The 17356-nt window shown below is 44.8% G+C and overlaps 1 protein-coding gene across 1 annotated transcript in view; it reads right to left on the reverse strand.

Annotated features, from left to right (window-relative positions):
• The window catches only part of T265_15298 (hypothetical protein), a gene marked incomplete at both ends in the record, with an annotated part of 44944 nt that extends 28073 nt beyond the window's left edge, over positions 1-16871 (reverse strand). The window contains 9 exons of the mRNA XM_009177464.1: positions 1132-1458; positions 2463-2750; positions 4236-4698; positions 5376-5620; positions 9143-9431; positions 10810-11120; positions 12872-13064; positions 16437-16692; positions 16724-16871. Coding sequence (XP_009175728.1) covers positions 1132-1458; positions 2463-2750; positions 4236-4698; positions 5376-5620; positions 9143-9431; positions 10810-11120; positions 12872-13064; positions 16437-16692; positions 16724-16871 — 2520 coding nt within the window. The remainder of the gene's footprint in view (positions 1-1131; positions 1459-2462; positions 2751-4235; positions 4699-5375; positions 5621-9142; positions 9432-10809; positions 11121-12871; positions 13065-16436; positions 16693-16723) is intronic.
• Positions 16872-17356: the final 485 nt, after the last annotated feature.

A 17356-nucleotide genomic window follows, 5' to 3' on the forward strand; every position in this document is an offset into this window, starting at 1 on the left:
GCAGTGGATTTGAGTTTCACTCTTGTTAGAGCTCAGCAATGTATATCATTGATCGTACCGGGGTTTCAAGTCCGGACACCTGACATGCGAGGTGAACGTGTTAACACCAACGCACGCTGGATGCAACTAAATTACCACATCTGAACAGGCCAATGTGTTTATGCTTTATCATCTCAAACAAGCCAGTCGATACCATAAAATGTGTTTTTATCGGTCATATAGAGTCGTTCAACAGCGTCCAGGTCGGTTAAGTTGTGTATTGCAAGCAGTGAGAGCAAACCTACACGCATGTGAATGGATTTAAGATATTCATAGTAGATTGACACACAAGCTTTTACTCGATCGCAAGTTAATGAAATTTCCTCTACAAGCGCGTGATCTGTCTTTTGTGCATCTTTTCAGGAAGTAGTTCGCCGATTTTGATATTGCATTGCATTCTTATCAAAATGTGACATCGGTGCATCAGTGTTTGCTCGTGTAATGGCTCACTCCAGGAGAGAACATCACACCGTTACGAGTACCGAGCATTCCCTAGGAGCAGTCAAATGGATAGTCAACTGTACAGTGCGATCGACCGTGATGACCATGTTCGACAAAAGGATATGAGAAACCTAGATTACCACACCAGCCTTGGGTAAAGTACCAAACGACCGAAACGGTCAAAGTCCACATGAACGGAATTCACAACTTGACAATCCAGGACTTCGGCACAGGTACGCAACAGAACTTTTTAAGGACGCAGTAGCAGCAAACTGTGTGTACAGTTTTGTTTTCCGCATAAGACGAGCTACGGAATTTCAATATTCGACCAATTCTAATAGCTGCTACCGCCCACTTTTGGCTGCGATGTATCCAACACTAGTAGAGTAACTGATGACATTCATAAAAGACGGCCGAGAAATATCGAGATCAGCCTAAAGACAAGCTTTAGCTGGTCAGTGGCAGAACATGCATTGGAAACAGGTGGTTTACAGTTGCCGAAAATTAACGAGATAACTAAACCAGAGGAAATGTTAAAATCTGTACATCTGTTTCTTCAGGCTAAACAAACGAACAACAGAGGACTGTGGGTAGGTGCGGTAACTTGACATCGAACCCAAGAATACAGAAATAGTACGAATGTTCGCTTACCAACTGTGGTGTCCAAAACAAAGGTACGCCTAGGGAAGCTGCACGAAGACGTCCATACCAGGCTTCTTTCTCACGACACGTTCTACCAAAAAGGTACAGCGTCTCCACTGAGGCATCGCCGTGCGATACGACGTAGAAATCATCTCCAACCAGGTCAGTTGAAGTATGTGATTGTGAATTGTCCTTCCTTCGTACAGTCTCAGCCGTTGCCGCCTGGGAATGATGTTTGATTGGTGACTGCGAAGCGCTAGCCACAGACTGCATGCGCATGTTTGGTACACTGACTGAAGATGGCAGGGATTGCTTTGAGCCCAACGTCTCACTCGTCTTTAATAGAAGGCAAGTGAAAATTCAAATGTCTACCCGAAGTCTCAACCACATGAGGTAAAATGTCTTCGCTGTAAACTACGGAAAACATTTGCAAATAAGCCCAAAAGACGTACAACTTAACCAGAGGTCATAAGGGAAGCTGGAGAGCGTCTATCCAAAGCAAAAAGGGCAGGAATCCCGAAGTGATATTGGGCTAACAGAGATGACAGTCAGGCGAGCCACAGGTTAGGCAATCCTTACATTAAAGTGGCATGAAACTTGTAACCTGATTGAAAAGTAGCATGACAGAGTACGTGAGTAAAGTCTACGCAGATTTCGTTAGTGGTGACATATTGACACTGTTGCAAAAGAGCAAGTGGTCGATAGTGTACACCGCCAAATGAAGTTCATCCTGAAGTGCACCACTTACTCTCCAAGTCGTAACTCTGAAAAGCTGCCGGTCTTTTATTCACTGATGTTCTATTTTAGACGCTACACGAGCTATCTCTCTTGATACAGATTGCATAACGCCAGTCAACTCATACAAGCGCGATGTGATGATGATGACGATGTTACATGACTTGAGATGCTTATGATGGATACACATGCTCCGGCAAGCGGTTGCAGCGAAGTTGTTAAGATCACTGACACCATCAAAGAAATGCGTTGATTTAAAACAGCACACTGATAATTGTGGCAACTGTAACACATACAGACGAAGGTTGTTTTATAACAGTTAATCAACAGCACGTACAAACTACACTTCCCGATGCGATTTCAAATATAGAATCGTTCAGCTGTAACACCCCTTCGGTGCCTAGCTGCCATGCCACCCGAAGGTTGCACGAGGGCTGGGATACTGCCAGGTTGCCCAAGCCTAGACAGGGGAAGTCGAGGCGCATAGGTCGGGTTCGAACCACGAACCTTCCGGTCAGTAAATGCGCGCTCTAACCACTTGAGCCATCTGCACTTCCCCGTGCGATTTCAAATATACACGGGTGAAGACAAGAAAAGAGACTAACCTTTCTGTTCAGCTGAAGAGGTAACGTGATGGCAATAGGGTACTTTTTGCTCCAAAGACGCTTTGACACCAGCCCCGATGGCAGTAATGTTACACGTGCTTGCACCAAATCGAAAATACGCTGGTTCTGAAATCGCGTTGATAATCCGGATGGTAACTCTTCATTCCACATTGAACGTCTGGAAATATTCCGACGTGGGCGTTGTAGACGGAGCTGTGTCCCGTCCAGGGTGACGAATACCGAATGCGTCCGACTGACGTGGTGTGTTTCGGGATCATATTCGGAAACCTACGGTGAAGGAGAGGATTAGCCAATAAAGGTACCTTCCCAGAGTCTTATAGAGCGGAAAGACAGGTCAGGGTGAAAAAACTCCACTGTTCGCAAAGCGATTGTGTCGACTGGTGCAAAGAAACCTGAGCAACCTGAAAACTTCGAAAAAAACTAACACAGGAAATCACGGAACTCGTCACAATGAAGTGAAATAGTGAAACCATCATTCCCTTATAGCCTTAGGGAAAATCAGACACTGAGAATCAGCACGGCACTCTGGGTAACCCTACTTTCTTAATACAGACGATTGAGTGCAAAGGGGTATCCAGCTACGTCCGTTGACACTTTTGGTGAAGACGGAATTCAGACTACACCAAAATGTTTCTCGTGACCTTCAAAAAACCTGTTAGCACCTTAAAACATCAACGTTTATGAGCAGAATACGCATGCACACACCGCTGAGCAAACCCAAAATTCGTTATCACGTGAAAAGCCTCCTGTAACTGACAGCAACACACATCAGGCAGGCCTGGAAGTGAAGAATGCCTGGGTTCGTCGTGTCACGCGTTGGAAATGGTGAAATCAACGGTATGGCTTTATCGATATCTATGTAGCTATGCACACCATTGAAAGCACTCATACAATCGAAGGCAGATTAGTTTTTCTGTCAGAATAAGGGGCTTTTTTTTCTTAAAATTACGTTCATAATAGTGGTATGTCCTTCAAACAAAACAGACGGGAAAAAACAGCGAGAAATGTTCTGACATTACTGAGATTAATCAACCAAAAAGGCCGAATTCGAAGATTTTATACGTCAGATAACAGTCTTCTCGGGAAATTACCGAAGTCCTGCGGTTCCACCTAGCCAGACCCTCATCTTAGAACATGATACATAACGTCTATAACCTTGTGAGATCTGCAGCGTCGTGGCACGGTGGTACGAGGAAGAGATGTCTAGACGTTGAAACTTGGGGGTTCACGCCATCGTCGTTGTTGATAAAACGTTCTGTTCACCCAATTAATTTTATTAAGGCTTCTGAGGTATTCATTTTCGTAGTCTTTTCGGATTTCTCTTAATGCACTTGTGATAGGGTGTGAATAGATAACTATTGATTTCCTGTGATTCTCGATTGAATCCGCTGAAGAATTAGTGTCCATGTAACCTCTTGAGCTGAAGTAAAACGGCACTTTAGGTAACTAACCCCAAAATCTGATACCCTCAATTATCTTACCCCAAAGATATGAACTAGCCAGCAGACCATGCAGGCGATCAGCTCAGATTTATTCCCTATTCTCACTGAGAACTGGGAAACGAACTCATGTGTACGCGTACGAAAAGCAGTATACGGGTACAGGTAACAAACAATGAAGCCAAAAACAATCGCACTGTAAAGTCGCCGCTAATACCGGACAAATTTTCAGCACTGTTGACCACGGTACCGAGCTTCACTTCCAAGATCACACATGAAATCAGCACCCATCTGACAGGATATATGGACTTACTTCATTCATCCACCCCTTGTAAATGGGTCGGTCGGCTTTGTCAAACCTGAAGCCAAGCCCAGTACCCAAAGGCCCACTCAAAGCCGATGAGCTGACATCTTCATCCTTCATGTACGGAACAGTTAGTGGCTGTAAGTCACGCAACCGTGGCGGATTTTTGCGTAATGGAGGAATGGCCGGAGCAAAAATGGGCCACCATGTTGTTCTACTCGGAGCGCAGCCTGGTGCCACCGATTGGCAGTGCAGGGAGCAACACAATTCACCTAAGGGCAGGCCAGAAATGTGACACAGCGGAATGTCTGAGTCGGCAGAACTGGGCCAAATTATACGATGCAGCCAAGTTACGAGCAAAGTGCAGATGATCCCGAACGCCAAGCCCCAAGCAAACGCCGAGAAAAAATAGAACGACGCAAGAATGAGGACAAGGCCTGCGGCGAAAAAGAGCCCAGTTCCCGTAAGGACACTGAAACGGGAAGAAACGAAAACAGCTTTGGAGCAAAATACCACAAAAGATCGCAACGAACAACGGATTCTGTAATGCACAGTGATGCGGTTCAAAAGTATGTGGGATTAGTCAAGGATTCGATAAAGGAAGTAAAACTGGTATAGGAATCCGGTGGTTGCTAAGATAAGAATGTTGCAGTAGTCCGGTTTCTAAAGGAAGACATCATTCATTCCAAAGTATAATCCCAAGAAGTTGTCATCTGTGAACTAATCAAAAATTGAATCGCTTCGTCAGTACTGCAAAAGTGTCCTTGAAAAAGACCCACCCCAAATAGGACATGCCACAATAACAGGGCTTGTCCGGGTCTAGCGAATGGGCTTCATTAGAGAAACACCATACTTTAGTGGAACCGTTAAATTCACCAAATTATCGTTGAGCGGATAACTAAGTCGCTTGCAAAAGTGCGCATTATAGGCACATATTCGCGGTGAGGCCTTTCGATGCAGCATGAGTACACGGTATGAAGCGCAGCTGAACCATCAATAAGTTTTCCGCTTGAACATAAGAAAAATTCCCAGGTTTACTGCCCAGGAAGTCTAAGAGCAGTTATTTTTTTGGAGAATACGTACTGATCAATAAATACTAACCTATAAGAAGCGAAGAGAATGGGGAGTTTGTAGACTATGAAAACCTACCTGGTACCAGACTTTGGGGACCGACGAGGTTTTACGCGTCTTGTCACACGTGGTACATCTTCACTTAAAGAGCTATGAGCAACAGTCGCAGCTGTCGGAGGAAGATGAGTGGTTAGTTTCCCCAAGGAACCCAGAGATTCGCTTCTAGACCTGGATGCACCTCTGCCGAACTCAGGAGCGTGTGTCTGATCAGGAAACATTGACGCCCCATCGTTCGGTTGCGTATCCCCACCAAAAGACAGTGGCTGACAGATAAAGGATTAAAACCAGAATGGTATGTTTAACGAGGATACTCTGATATTAGGGTGAATCAATCAGATTAGCACTAATGGTAAGAACCGCCCAAGACGCGCTATGGATCATATTCATTGGAGACAAGGCCATTAACCAGCAGCCAGAAGTGACTACTATGATATTAATAGTCTAATCTCCAAAACTGACAGGCATAAAAATTCCAGTTTCCGTGCTTTATAAAAATCACTTACACTAATAATAATTGAAGCTAATCCTTGAATATCTATAAGGTGGGTTCTGTCATGTTTTCTGATTTGTTTGAACTGTTCAGGTATAGCTCAAATACATCCTTGGATGTCAGTTTAGCTACGCCTAAACGCTAGTTGAATGATTTATCCGTGCCTTCAAGGCTTACTTCCCCTGGAAAGAGCATTCCAAGAGATAGACAAAGTCGCTTCTCTTGGAAAGCATCAAAGGAAGTACCTAGAGTCAGGTTCTCACGGATGTGGTCATTGCAGAGGGGATGATCACATTTACAACCCATGTTCGCGAGCGTCACTCAAATTGTCGTGCGACGAAAGGCACTAAATAACACGTTCTCGTGGAGACTGCTTCAATAACTAACATACTTCTGTCCAGTGAAGTGTATCTGGGTACATGCGCGTAAGACAACACAATGAAAGCAAAATAAGGCCTAACACATTACTCATAAGGTTGCTGAAAACTCCTCGACAGCCCACGACCGGCTTCGCCCTTCTTGGGGCTCATCAGGTAGGCGCAGTCCCCAAGAATGACGCGACCGATCTTTGACTGTCGAAGAGTTTCCAGAAAGCTTATGAGTAGCTTATTAAGTCTGTACAATATATTAGGACATCTGAAATACCGTATCAACTGAAACACGAGGCGACCTGATGCAGCAAATTCAGTTGAATGCCATAAATCAGAGAATCAGCTGGGACTCAGGTGAGTCTCAAGTGAAAAATAAGTTGGTATGCAAATGACTGTACTTGTTAAAGTAAGGCTTCTCTTGGACACCTGTTGCAGTAGATCACACTTTCCCTAAAGAAGGTCAGCGTGCATCCGCCCCGTAGGCGTAGGTAATATTAAAACATACACTATAAGTAGGACTAAACTGGTTTGTTATTACCCTTCGGTTTCTCCAAATGCTTAAATTGCTCTACGGAGATGCTAGACTAGGATCTGAACCGCTTCAAATNAAAAAAGCTTAGACGGTGGTGAAGAAGCTTAACATATCGGCGGTTAACTGAGAGGAGTTGGACGGTGCCGATTTGCGTTGTGATGGCTCAATATCGAACCAACTTCACACGTTTGCTTTTACAAAAATAGCTCCGTCAGTCTTGTTTCATGGGGTGGGTCGCTTGGTTCGTTTCTGATTACAGTCTGAGGCAATACACAAAATTAAAGGTTGCTAAAGACCACTAGCAGTAGGTTCAAGCAACTGAAGAAAACTAAGACGAGGACACACATGTTGGTGCGCGGATCGTGCGTGAGAATTGAGGAGCTGTTTATACTACGAGTGACTACCGCACCCGCTACAGGAAACGAAACAGTAAGTCTGTCAACTGGACAAGGGTCAATGACAATTATTACACAGGTTCCCAGAAAGTGCCAACTGAAGCTTTGCACGTCGTTTCTTTATTCATTTGATGACCACCGAAAACAAATTTCAGTTTTTCGATGGCTAGAAGCGCCCTCAGCCCCACTCTTTAAAAATAGCGTGAACGAATGTAAACTATGAGACCGTTACCGACGTGCCGTAGGAACGCAAAAAATTTCCCATGCCGGAGTAATGCAACGTTTAGGACTCTAAAAATTACACTTTAATCGAATCTGAAAGATGCGTCTAAAAATTATTGGAGTTTTGATGTCCAGCTCAAAGGGACTATCGAAAACAATCCTCGATGCAAGGTATACCCCATCGGGATGGTGAGATCATGGAATCCGTGGATAATTGAGATACGTGGTTTTCGGCATATCTGTGCAAAGTATTAGCTAGCTAGGGGACCGAGTCGCCTGAGCGTCCAATACTCAGCTCAAAATGCCCCGGAGAAGCTGGTGCTTGGCAGCAGATCTTTCCTATGGCAAAACTGTTTCCAAAACAGTAGAGCGCCTAAATCAGACAGATGATTGGCTGTCTGACTTTGGAAATTGGTTAGCCGTTAATGGATGGCATTGTTACGGTTCGGTCACGCAGCGAGCAAACAATATGATAATGCGGATTGTGGCAATACTCTATCCCCAGCTATGTTGCTTGATACAGACTCCTAGCACGGCGAATAGTAAGAAGACGAGAACCTCGGACGCAAACTTTAATAATCCAAAAACAAATCAACAGGCGATGCCCGGAGCTTCCGAACCCAAGTCCGTGGAAAGAATGGTACCCTGTACGTGGTCGGATTTGAATTTTCTTGGAGTATCAATAGGCCATTGATTTTTCATAGTTTGACCTTGAAGATGCCAGGAGTTCGCTAGCACACATAAAAACAGCGTTTTCTGGGGGATATTGATATCCCCAACACCTCCCCTTGTGAAAAGTCAGTAGCGTACTCGACGGGGGTCGACCTGGATACGCTCCGGCTGGCGGCGGCGTCGGTCTGTCCACCGCCTGGGAAGAAGTGTTGGATCAAATACTGAGCTGCCGGTCACACTCTCCTCTTTCGAAGCTGTCTCAGTTTTCAGCTCAAATTATCATGCTCTGCGGGTCCAAGTTTGCGGAGCAGGAGGCGAACCTTCCAACTATCATCTTGAAGTGAAAAATCGACCCTGAACAGGTCTTCATAGCGACGAAACCAAGCATCAAACGTTATGCCAGCTGAGGGTTTATAGCAAAATTCGTTGATACTGCCAGCGATTCCATCAACCGACTGTGGGACACTCGACGCCGCCGGTGAAGCCAAAGATGTAGTTGATAGTCGCTCCGTAAGTACTTTGATGAGTTGCAGTTGTTGCTCAAACATTACTTTGAGTTGTTCTGCCTCCATCTTGCGTCGCCAAATATGTTACGGTTCGGTCACGCAGCGAGCAAACAATATGATAATGCGGATTGTGGCAATACTCTATCCCCAGCTATGTTGCTTGATACAGACTCCTAGCACGGCGAATAGTAAGAAGACGAGAACCTCGGACACAAACTTTAATAATCCAAAAACAAATCAACAGGCGATGCCCGGAGCTTCCGAACCCAAGTCCGTGGAAAGAATGGTACCCTGTACGTGGTCGGATTTGAATTTTCTTGGAGTATCAATAGGCCATTGATTTTTCATAGTTTGACCTTGAAGATGCCAGGAGTTCGCTAGCACACATAAAAACAGCGTTTTCTGGGGGATATTGATATCCCCAACAGGCATATATAACACTATAATCATATGTGTATTTCACTTAAAAGTCCTTTAGCTCGCGTATACGCTAAGCTTTCCCAGCAAGCTTCCAACACCATGGTCGCTTACCGAGTAATAGCAAGATATGAGCACCACGAAGTTACTTGAACGGTCATCAACCTGGTACACTCATACCTGATCACTAATGTTCAGCGGATCTTCCTCCAAACTAGATGAACTGGTTGGAGCAATAAAGCAAGGTGGTATAGGCGGCGCTGTCCGCTTGCTGGGCTCTGAATCAAGAATTCCATTCCCCTTAGGCGGTGTAAAGGAATCTAAGAGTGCGTGGATATCTGCGGCTGCCACCGGTTCAGGTGGGGCTCGTGGTTGGAACGGAGGTGGCCGGATTGGTGCAGATGGAGAGGTGAACGGATCATCCAAGTTGGACGCAGTAGGAACCATACAAATATCCGGTGCAGAAGATCTGAGAAATGTTGCGCGGGCACAAAATGAACGCGTCGGTTAGATCAAAACAATTCAGACACACGAAGACGATACACAATTGTGTGAAAAACAGTCGACAACGCGTGCGAAAACAACACAGATTGAGTAATCGAGGTTCATCAATTATGAGATAGCATCAGCAGCAAGCGCAACTTTCCCTTCTGAATGACCAAATGCGAAACGATCTTCCGACTAAAAATCGGACAGCAACTAGCTATGAGATAACAAAAGCCAGGAGTGATTGACTGACTGGTGTACACTAAATCACATATCAGATGGATACTCCAAACATGCACCCGTCATCTCGATCCTAAAAACCAGTATGCTATTGTCCTGGGCTTATCTCTACTTTGGCATTCACTGCACGGCGGGATTCTTTAGCGTAATCATACAAAACAAGATTCATCCATTCTAAAAGTTACATAACGACGGCCAATAAATGCTACGTCCTATCACCATCTGAACATACCGATCGCCCATTCGAATTTGGATTGGCTTGCATCATAAACAGCCAAATCACTCGTCCACCAATGCATTCATATAAAATAGGAAGACTGAAAAATGAGGGCTTGATCGTGGTGAATCACAAAAAAGTTGGAAATGGTGAACAAGACCACTATTAAGCCTGATCAAAACCAAGCATTAAGAATGATATTACAGAGAACTAGCCCTCTGTACAGCGGAAATTTATGAAAACGGTCTCAGTGGGCTCCAACTAAAACGTACCATTGAAAAGCTGAAGTAGCTTTGGACAGCATTCTGAGATAAACAACATGTACTACACATAATACCCGTCACTCGTAGGCTTGGAATTTGAATTTTTCTAAACCTTAGGCCTCCGCTGGTGTAGAGTGTCAGGACATTTTAATTGACTACACCAAATTCTCCAGTAATGAAAACAAATATCTGACAAGAAACGGAATTTCATGCCCGCTTTAGCTCCACGGGCAAACACATTTGGTGTTTTATCTCTGAGGGTTTTCAACAAGCAGGGAGAGTTACACACTTTGAAAACAGTCGCTAACACGTAATCACCGGACTGCTGTGCACTTGCACTAGTTAATCCGTAAGAAACAAACGACAGTGAAAGGAATGTCTAGGCTCTAGCAGTGATTCACGTGAACATCTGCTCTCGTCCGTGTGGTAACAGAACAGTAACATCTGTCTACAGATACTGTGTACAGTTTTAACTCCATCAACACGGACCAAGGAACTACCAAAAGTATATCTAGTAGGGTACGTCAACGAGAAAAATCACGCCACTACAAGTGTGCGTATCTCAGGAAATGCCCGTGGCTGTAATTCTTAAGGTGGAGTAGGAGATAAGTGCACAAACAAACACTGACTACCAAATTTACCTGGGTAAAACATGGTGCACAAGAACGTCTGCTTCGGAATCCAACGATCGCCCAGTGATTACGATTGGATCTGTAGCAACAGTGTCTTGTTGCAGCTTGGTCGCAGCGACAGTGACGTCAGATGGCCCATCATTTAGAGCGTCCATCAGTAAGTTAGACACGGATGTTTGCGCCGCCACCGATCCCAGTTCATCATCCATGATTGAAGTGGCATCCACCGCAAGCTCAAACGACACCGGGGAGTTGTTATCAAGAGCTGGTTGTTGTAGTCCAGAATCGGGAGCCAAAGTTACAGGATTGGAAAGGCGCGGCTTTTAATAAAAGTAAAGAAAAGTCAGTTGTTGGCCGCACGGTATTCGCAAAACGAAATTGAGTTCTTGAAAACCACAAAGTTTTCATGGGTATCACCTCGCATACTGAAGAATGAATTTTTCTGCGAATTATCTACATGGATGATTTGTTCAAGTAAGCGAATCGTCAAGGTCGCCAGTCACCGATTGGAAAAACGGTGCCTAATGGAATAAGATTTTGCGAACTGCAGTAAAACGTTAATTGCTTACAATGGACGAAAGTCACAGGTCATTCTGCAGCCGTAATAATTCATTGGGCTTTCTACGGTCTACACTGTGCTTGTGAACGCAAAATGTGCGGTGTCACTCCCGCAATTAGTTTTTGCTATGTATATTCTGCTTGACTGGACGCATACCGAATTCTGTGTTGTGGGGTCTCGAGAAATGCGGTCGTCTCGATAGATGAGTTCATTATTTTTGCATAACTCGCATGAGGTTTGAAGAACAGATGATGACCTGTACCCGTAGGTCAAGTTTTGCGGTAAACTGCAGCACAGTTCTCCATTGTAACTGGCAAAACATGCCAGGGCGATCATATTCTCGATCAGAGCGTACTGCTGTGTGGAACTAGCCAACACATACGACTTGCACGCGGCAAGGGGTTCATGACGCCTTACCAACTAGCTGGATGTGATCGATGTCGATCATGACGGACAGCTGAATGAACCTAGCTGACGCACACAACATTCGGCTAGGGGTCACGATGCCTGTACTTCAGCAGGGCCCTGTAGGTGCCCAACTGTGCTTCAGTTAGCCATCTATTCACCGGAAGCCGATCGTACAACCACTTGGTCATCTTATGTTTGTGTTCAGGAAAATAAACGGTAACTAAGAGGTAGTTCCCGTGTCTCTCCAGAGAAGAACGCACTAGTTAGTCCGTGCTTCGCGCACTGTTTGTTGATAGCAAATACGCTCAGTTTACCAGCTTCTTCGGATTCCTCGATATTCCGTTGATTTTTCTGGCCGCCTGTTGCATTTGTATTACACCTACTTGTAATGCAAAACAGCGTTGGTGCTTCGATTACTCACTACACGCACAACTGCCACGCAGTTATCCGTCATATATTCCTTTAACCCATTCTCGAATGCCGTGAGAGTGGAAAACCGGACAGCCGCTAATTCTCAACAAACAGCTGAAGCCACAGTGCCGCATGTTTAAAATCGAATGTGCACCAATAACTGAGAATGAGGGTCAAACAAAAATCACGACAAAATGAAGGTAGATTGAGGTGGTTATTGATGTGAGCATACACACAACAAAATGCATTTTTACGCAGAACTTTTCATTCCGCCCGCAGCGGTTTTGGGAAAAAGAGCATTTCCGGCGAAGGATCAGGTAGTTGTTGAGTAAAGTAGTTAACCCGAAAATAAAAAGGCCTCAAATGAATCATCTGAAACTGCAACTAAGGGTGACCAGTCAAGCTTCGTAAATATTTGCCCAAGACAGTCAAACTTATTCGGTAGAAATGGATGAAATCTTTATCACAATAAGGTGAAAGCGTTCAGTTCTCGTAGTGTGCCGAAACTGAAAGGAGTCTGACCCTTAATCAAAAATTATGAACGTATTTCCTCCTATATCCATTCTGATAACTACCTCCTCCAACAGAAACTAGCTGTTGATTAGCTGAACGACACTATTAAATGGGCACATGCTACGCTCTAAAAACACATCACCAGCCTAGGATATCACAGCACGCAAAGTAAGCACTCACAGGTCCAGTGGCTGACGAAATATTCGGTAAAACTGCTTGGTTAGCTCTACTAAAGCTTTGAACCGCTTCATCCAGACCACTTATATCTTCGTCTTGAGCAGCGGAAAAACTTATAGAACCCGGTGGCTGCCATTTGTTCCTCCCAGACGAAGGAGTGCGTTTTGTGGACATACGTGCTGGGCAGATTGTCTTCCTGGGATGGAAACACGCGAAAAACACGCCCTGTAGCGAAGCGATTTCCCACAAATACAGTCATCATTACGTCTACTGACACAGAAAGTTTATTCCAAAAAAACATTGGCTAATGCATCACTGTTAAAGCATTTAACCACTGAGGAGAAAACAACTGTGCACTCCAAACTGAACTAAACTGCAAGGTGGGCTTCAATACACTGCATCTGCAGAATACGATTAGCGAAGATTAACACAAAGTGGACACACGAGGGATTAACGGTAAGCATAAAATGATGAACACATGAGACCGAATAAACGCCTATGAAGTGCGAATGGATCAGTGGTATACGGTACCTTACTCACCAAGCCAACAGGCAAACTATCTTCGGCCGACATGATTCGCGCTAGTACAGTTCAAGTGGTTTTACACAAACTCAATTTCTGAACACTTAAATGAGATGTCCAAGAATCCAAAGTGAAAAGATGGTCAAAGCTACATGAGCGACGGTAGCAGAAACAGTACGAAGTAAACTACGGATCTGCGTTTTCGCCAAGTGCACATTTGTAAGGCTCGCACGAATACGGATCTATTGCCTGATTAAGCAGCAGCCCAATAAATGCTAGTGTTTGAAGTACATAGGCTGTTTTGTGCCACCGTTGTCGCCAAACAAGTGGCCTTAAACGGTAAGAACCAACCACTGCACCTCACTGGTTTCGAATCGTTATATAGAGGACATTCTCGAGACTTAATAGGGTGAACGATCTTTTCTCGTACAACCGACGATGCACATTTCACACGCGTGCTTGGACAACTTATATGTCCCTATGTGGCCCTGAAAGAAACGTCTTTTGGCCTCTGTACTGCGGTCGATGTTAAATTAAGGAGAACAACGAGAAAACATGACAGGACGGATTGAACACATACATGTGCAGTTCCATAATTCGCAAGAACTGCATTCCATTCGACACACTTTTGTTAGGATGTGCAACCTGCAGATTATTAAGTGCAAACGATGAGTACGATATTCGTCACACCCGTCCGAACCTTTCGTGTACGATTGGATTAAACGTCACCCCAAAAAAACGCGATTGCGAAATTCAGATGACGGGTGATAGTGAAATGCAAAATAATATAACCAAGACACTGTTTGGCTTATGCAAGATTGTAAGTGTAATCTCTCAGTAGTTGTACAAGCATCTGAACACTGATCAGCACCTTACTGGTGTAATTTAAAGCATTATACCTGATATCCAAATCCCATATTTATATTACATTCTCTTAGGTTCTCTTGAGATACCTTGTCCGGATGCACCTTGGTCGTAGCGAAATTGAGCAGCTCAACAGTTTAGAGGGCAAAACAAATCAAGCTACCACCATGTTGCTCCAACAGCGTGAGTAGTAGGAAACAAGCTGAGGCTTATAATAAAGTAGCAAAAATCCACACAAGTCTCATGAGAAGCCACTACCCGTGAGACTTCAAAAAAGCATTGTCCGTCAGTCGGAGGGTTAACCACTGGGGCAAAATGTTACCTCCTGATATATCGGTACCCCTTAGGTAGAGTTGTGTATCCCAAAAAAACGAATACTGAGCCATCGATCAAGGTCACGTCTTTGGTGGAGGGTTAAGCTTTGGAGGATAGTTCCCTCGAAAGTAGTTTCAAATCATACAGAAGAATGCAGACGCTGGAAGGCGTCTTGCTAAAGGTGAACTACACTCACTTGCGATCAACCGTAGCACCCTTCCGAAGCCTAGCTGCCATGCTACTCAAAGGAAGCACAAGGATACTGCCAGGCGGCCCAACCCTAGATAGGGGAAGTTATGATGCAGAGGTTGGGTTCAAACCACGGACCTTGCGGTCAGTAACTTCGCGCTCTAACCACTGAGCCATCTCACCCACTTACTTGCAAACTGAGTCGATTTTGACAGGGGCCTAAGTAAATCCTAACTCAGTCTCTTATTTATGACATATGAAAGGCACTTTGCTACTGTTGCAGTCGTATGAAAAATCTTCCGACGGCCTTGCTATACGATTATGGACGCTGGCTCTTGAAGGCGTTTGGTTGGTTGCCGTTTGATAACCTCATTGGCATGAACAGACTCCAGTGAACAGAAAAATAACCATTAAGCTTTAACACCCTTTCGACGCCTAGCGGGCATGCCACCCGAAGGAAGAGAGAGGACCGAAATGCTATTAGGTTGCCCAGACACAGACAGAAGCAGTCGATGTGCGGAGGTTGGGTTCGAAACACGGACCTTCCGATCAGTAAGTTTGCGGAGGTTGGGTCGAAACACGGACCTTCCGATCAGTAAGTTTGTGTCTTAACCACTGAGTTATCTCGATCTCGAATGTACCCTTCAGTATTACCTAAACAAATTATCACACCAAACTAGCGGCTGTGGATCGGGTCCAGGTATGTAAGATAAATAACAGGGGAGAACTGTCACACTAAATGTTGGAGGCAGTCAACTGTTTCTCATGAATAAATGACAAGTAACCACAGCAACCTAGAATGATATCCATGAGTTAAAATAATGAAAAAAGGTCACACGTACCCTGTTGGGTGATCTCCTGTATGCCTATGAAAACAAGTGGCCTATGAGAGCCTGAAATATAAACTCCTGTGCAGCCCGGAAGAGAATCTGGCTCCCACAATTAAGATGAACGGCTGACATCAAGAACCTGTAAGAACCAAGCAGTGGAAACTAAGCGCTATCGAACAGTATAGCTCGTAGGTTTGCAAGCTCGACCGAAAAATTCGAAAGATGCGACAAAGGGAAAACTAGGTGCCGACTACACTCAGCACAGACAGAAAACGTAGAGATGATTGAATGATACGCTATCAAGAGGGTCTTGTCGTCACCATAATGATTGGGAGTACGCCCAACATCATCATCATCATCATCATCATCATCATCATCATCATCATCATCATCATTGTCAGCAGTAATAACCGCCGTACTTGTCGCACAGTGGTTGTAGCTGCGCATTGGAGGCGGGAGCTGATAAATTAGCGCGTGAATACAGCACTGAAGGTGGACTGTTAAGTGGGGGGTTTGGAAGGGAGCTGTGCATTGAAGGCATTAGCTTGAATGTATGAGCGCCATTGGGGACGCGGCTGGACCATGTCTGATAATGTCTCCAATCCAGGAAGACGTCAATGACCAGCGCAGCTGAGTTTGCTGGTAATGGCTTTCATACTTCGCTGCCAAGTCATCGTTTGACCGCCTCTGGCTCTCTTCCACCCTTCAAGTGGTTGTGGCAAAAACAGCCTTCCAGGAAGTCAGTCGACTGGCATACGCAGCACGTGGCCAAGCCAGCTCAACCTATGCAATGTGGTCAGTTCATCTAACCAAGGTGAGTTATTTATCCCGAATACCATTCGACGTACTTCAGAATTGCTGATCCGGTGTTCCCACCAGACTCGGACCATGCTCCGAAGACATCGATGGTCAAACACTGAAAGTCTTTTGACGCCCTCGGCGCGCAGGGGCCGTATATGGAGCGCACCGCAGAGTTGTAAACTCGACCCCTGAAGGATAAGCTGATGTCACGTCCACGCCACAGGTGACTCCGGTTCACAAAAGCTGCTCTGGTCTTCCCAATCCAGATGAAAACATCATCATCATCATCATGCGCCACCGGGACTGATAATCTTGTCCAGATAGTCAAATTTACCTTCTACCTCAATCGGTTCATCCACATACATGAAGTTAGGGTTCGAGTTCAAGCAGTTGACAGTAGTCTTGTACACTTGAAGCGCGGTTTTTCGAAGAACTTGTTGAAGTTGATCTGGTGATATCTCAGCTATATCAGTGGGATCAACTTCTGCAAAATCACATTCAGATCAACATTTTTTAGGATTATTCTGAATAGATTGGTTCTCCCTTCTGCCCCATCCGCTGCAATGTATTTCCGCTCTGTTGAACACAATTCTACGACAGCTCTGTTGCCGTTCGTTGGATATGTCCTGTTATAGTTCAGCAAGTTTGCTTTTCCAGTGTAAGCAGATTTCGCGATTTCCATTCATCAGAATAGCAAATCTTGTGGTCCTTTCCTGTGTGTGTGTGTGTGTGTGTGTGTGCGTGTGAAACCCATCAGGTAGTACCTGGTTAAGGTCAGGTCTGTACGGTGTGTTGACCCAAGACGGTCTCACAGATTGAATGAGTTCAATAACCTTTTTTGGTCACGTGAGTAGCCCAGCTCCTTATCGTCTGATTGGAAATACACATGAAGGCTATCTCAATGAAAATGCACAACCGATTGGTGATTGAAGGACATCCCAACAAAAATTCCACATCTACTTCTCCA

This window comes from Opisthorchis viverrini (assembly GCF_000715545.1).
Source record: "Opisthorchis viverrini unplaced genomic scaffold opera_v5_426, whole genome shotgun sequence".
NCBI classification, from domain to species: domain Eukaryota; kingdom Metazoa; phylum Platyhelminthes; class Trematoda; order Opisthorchiida; family Opisthorchiidae; genus Opisthorchis; species Opisthorchis viverrini.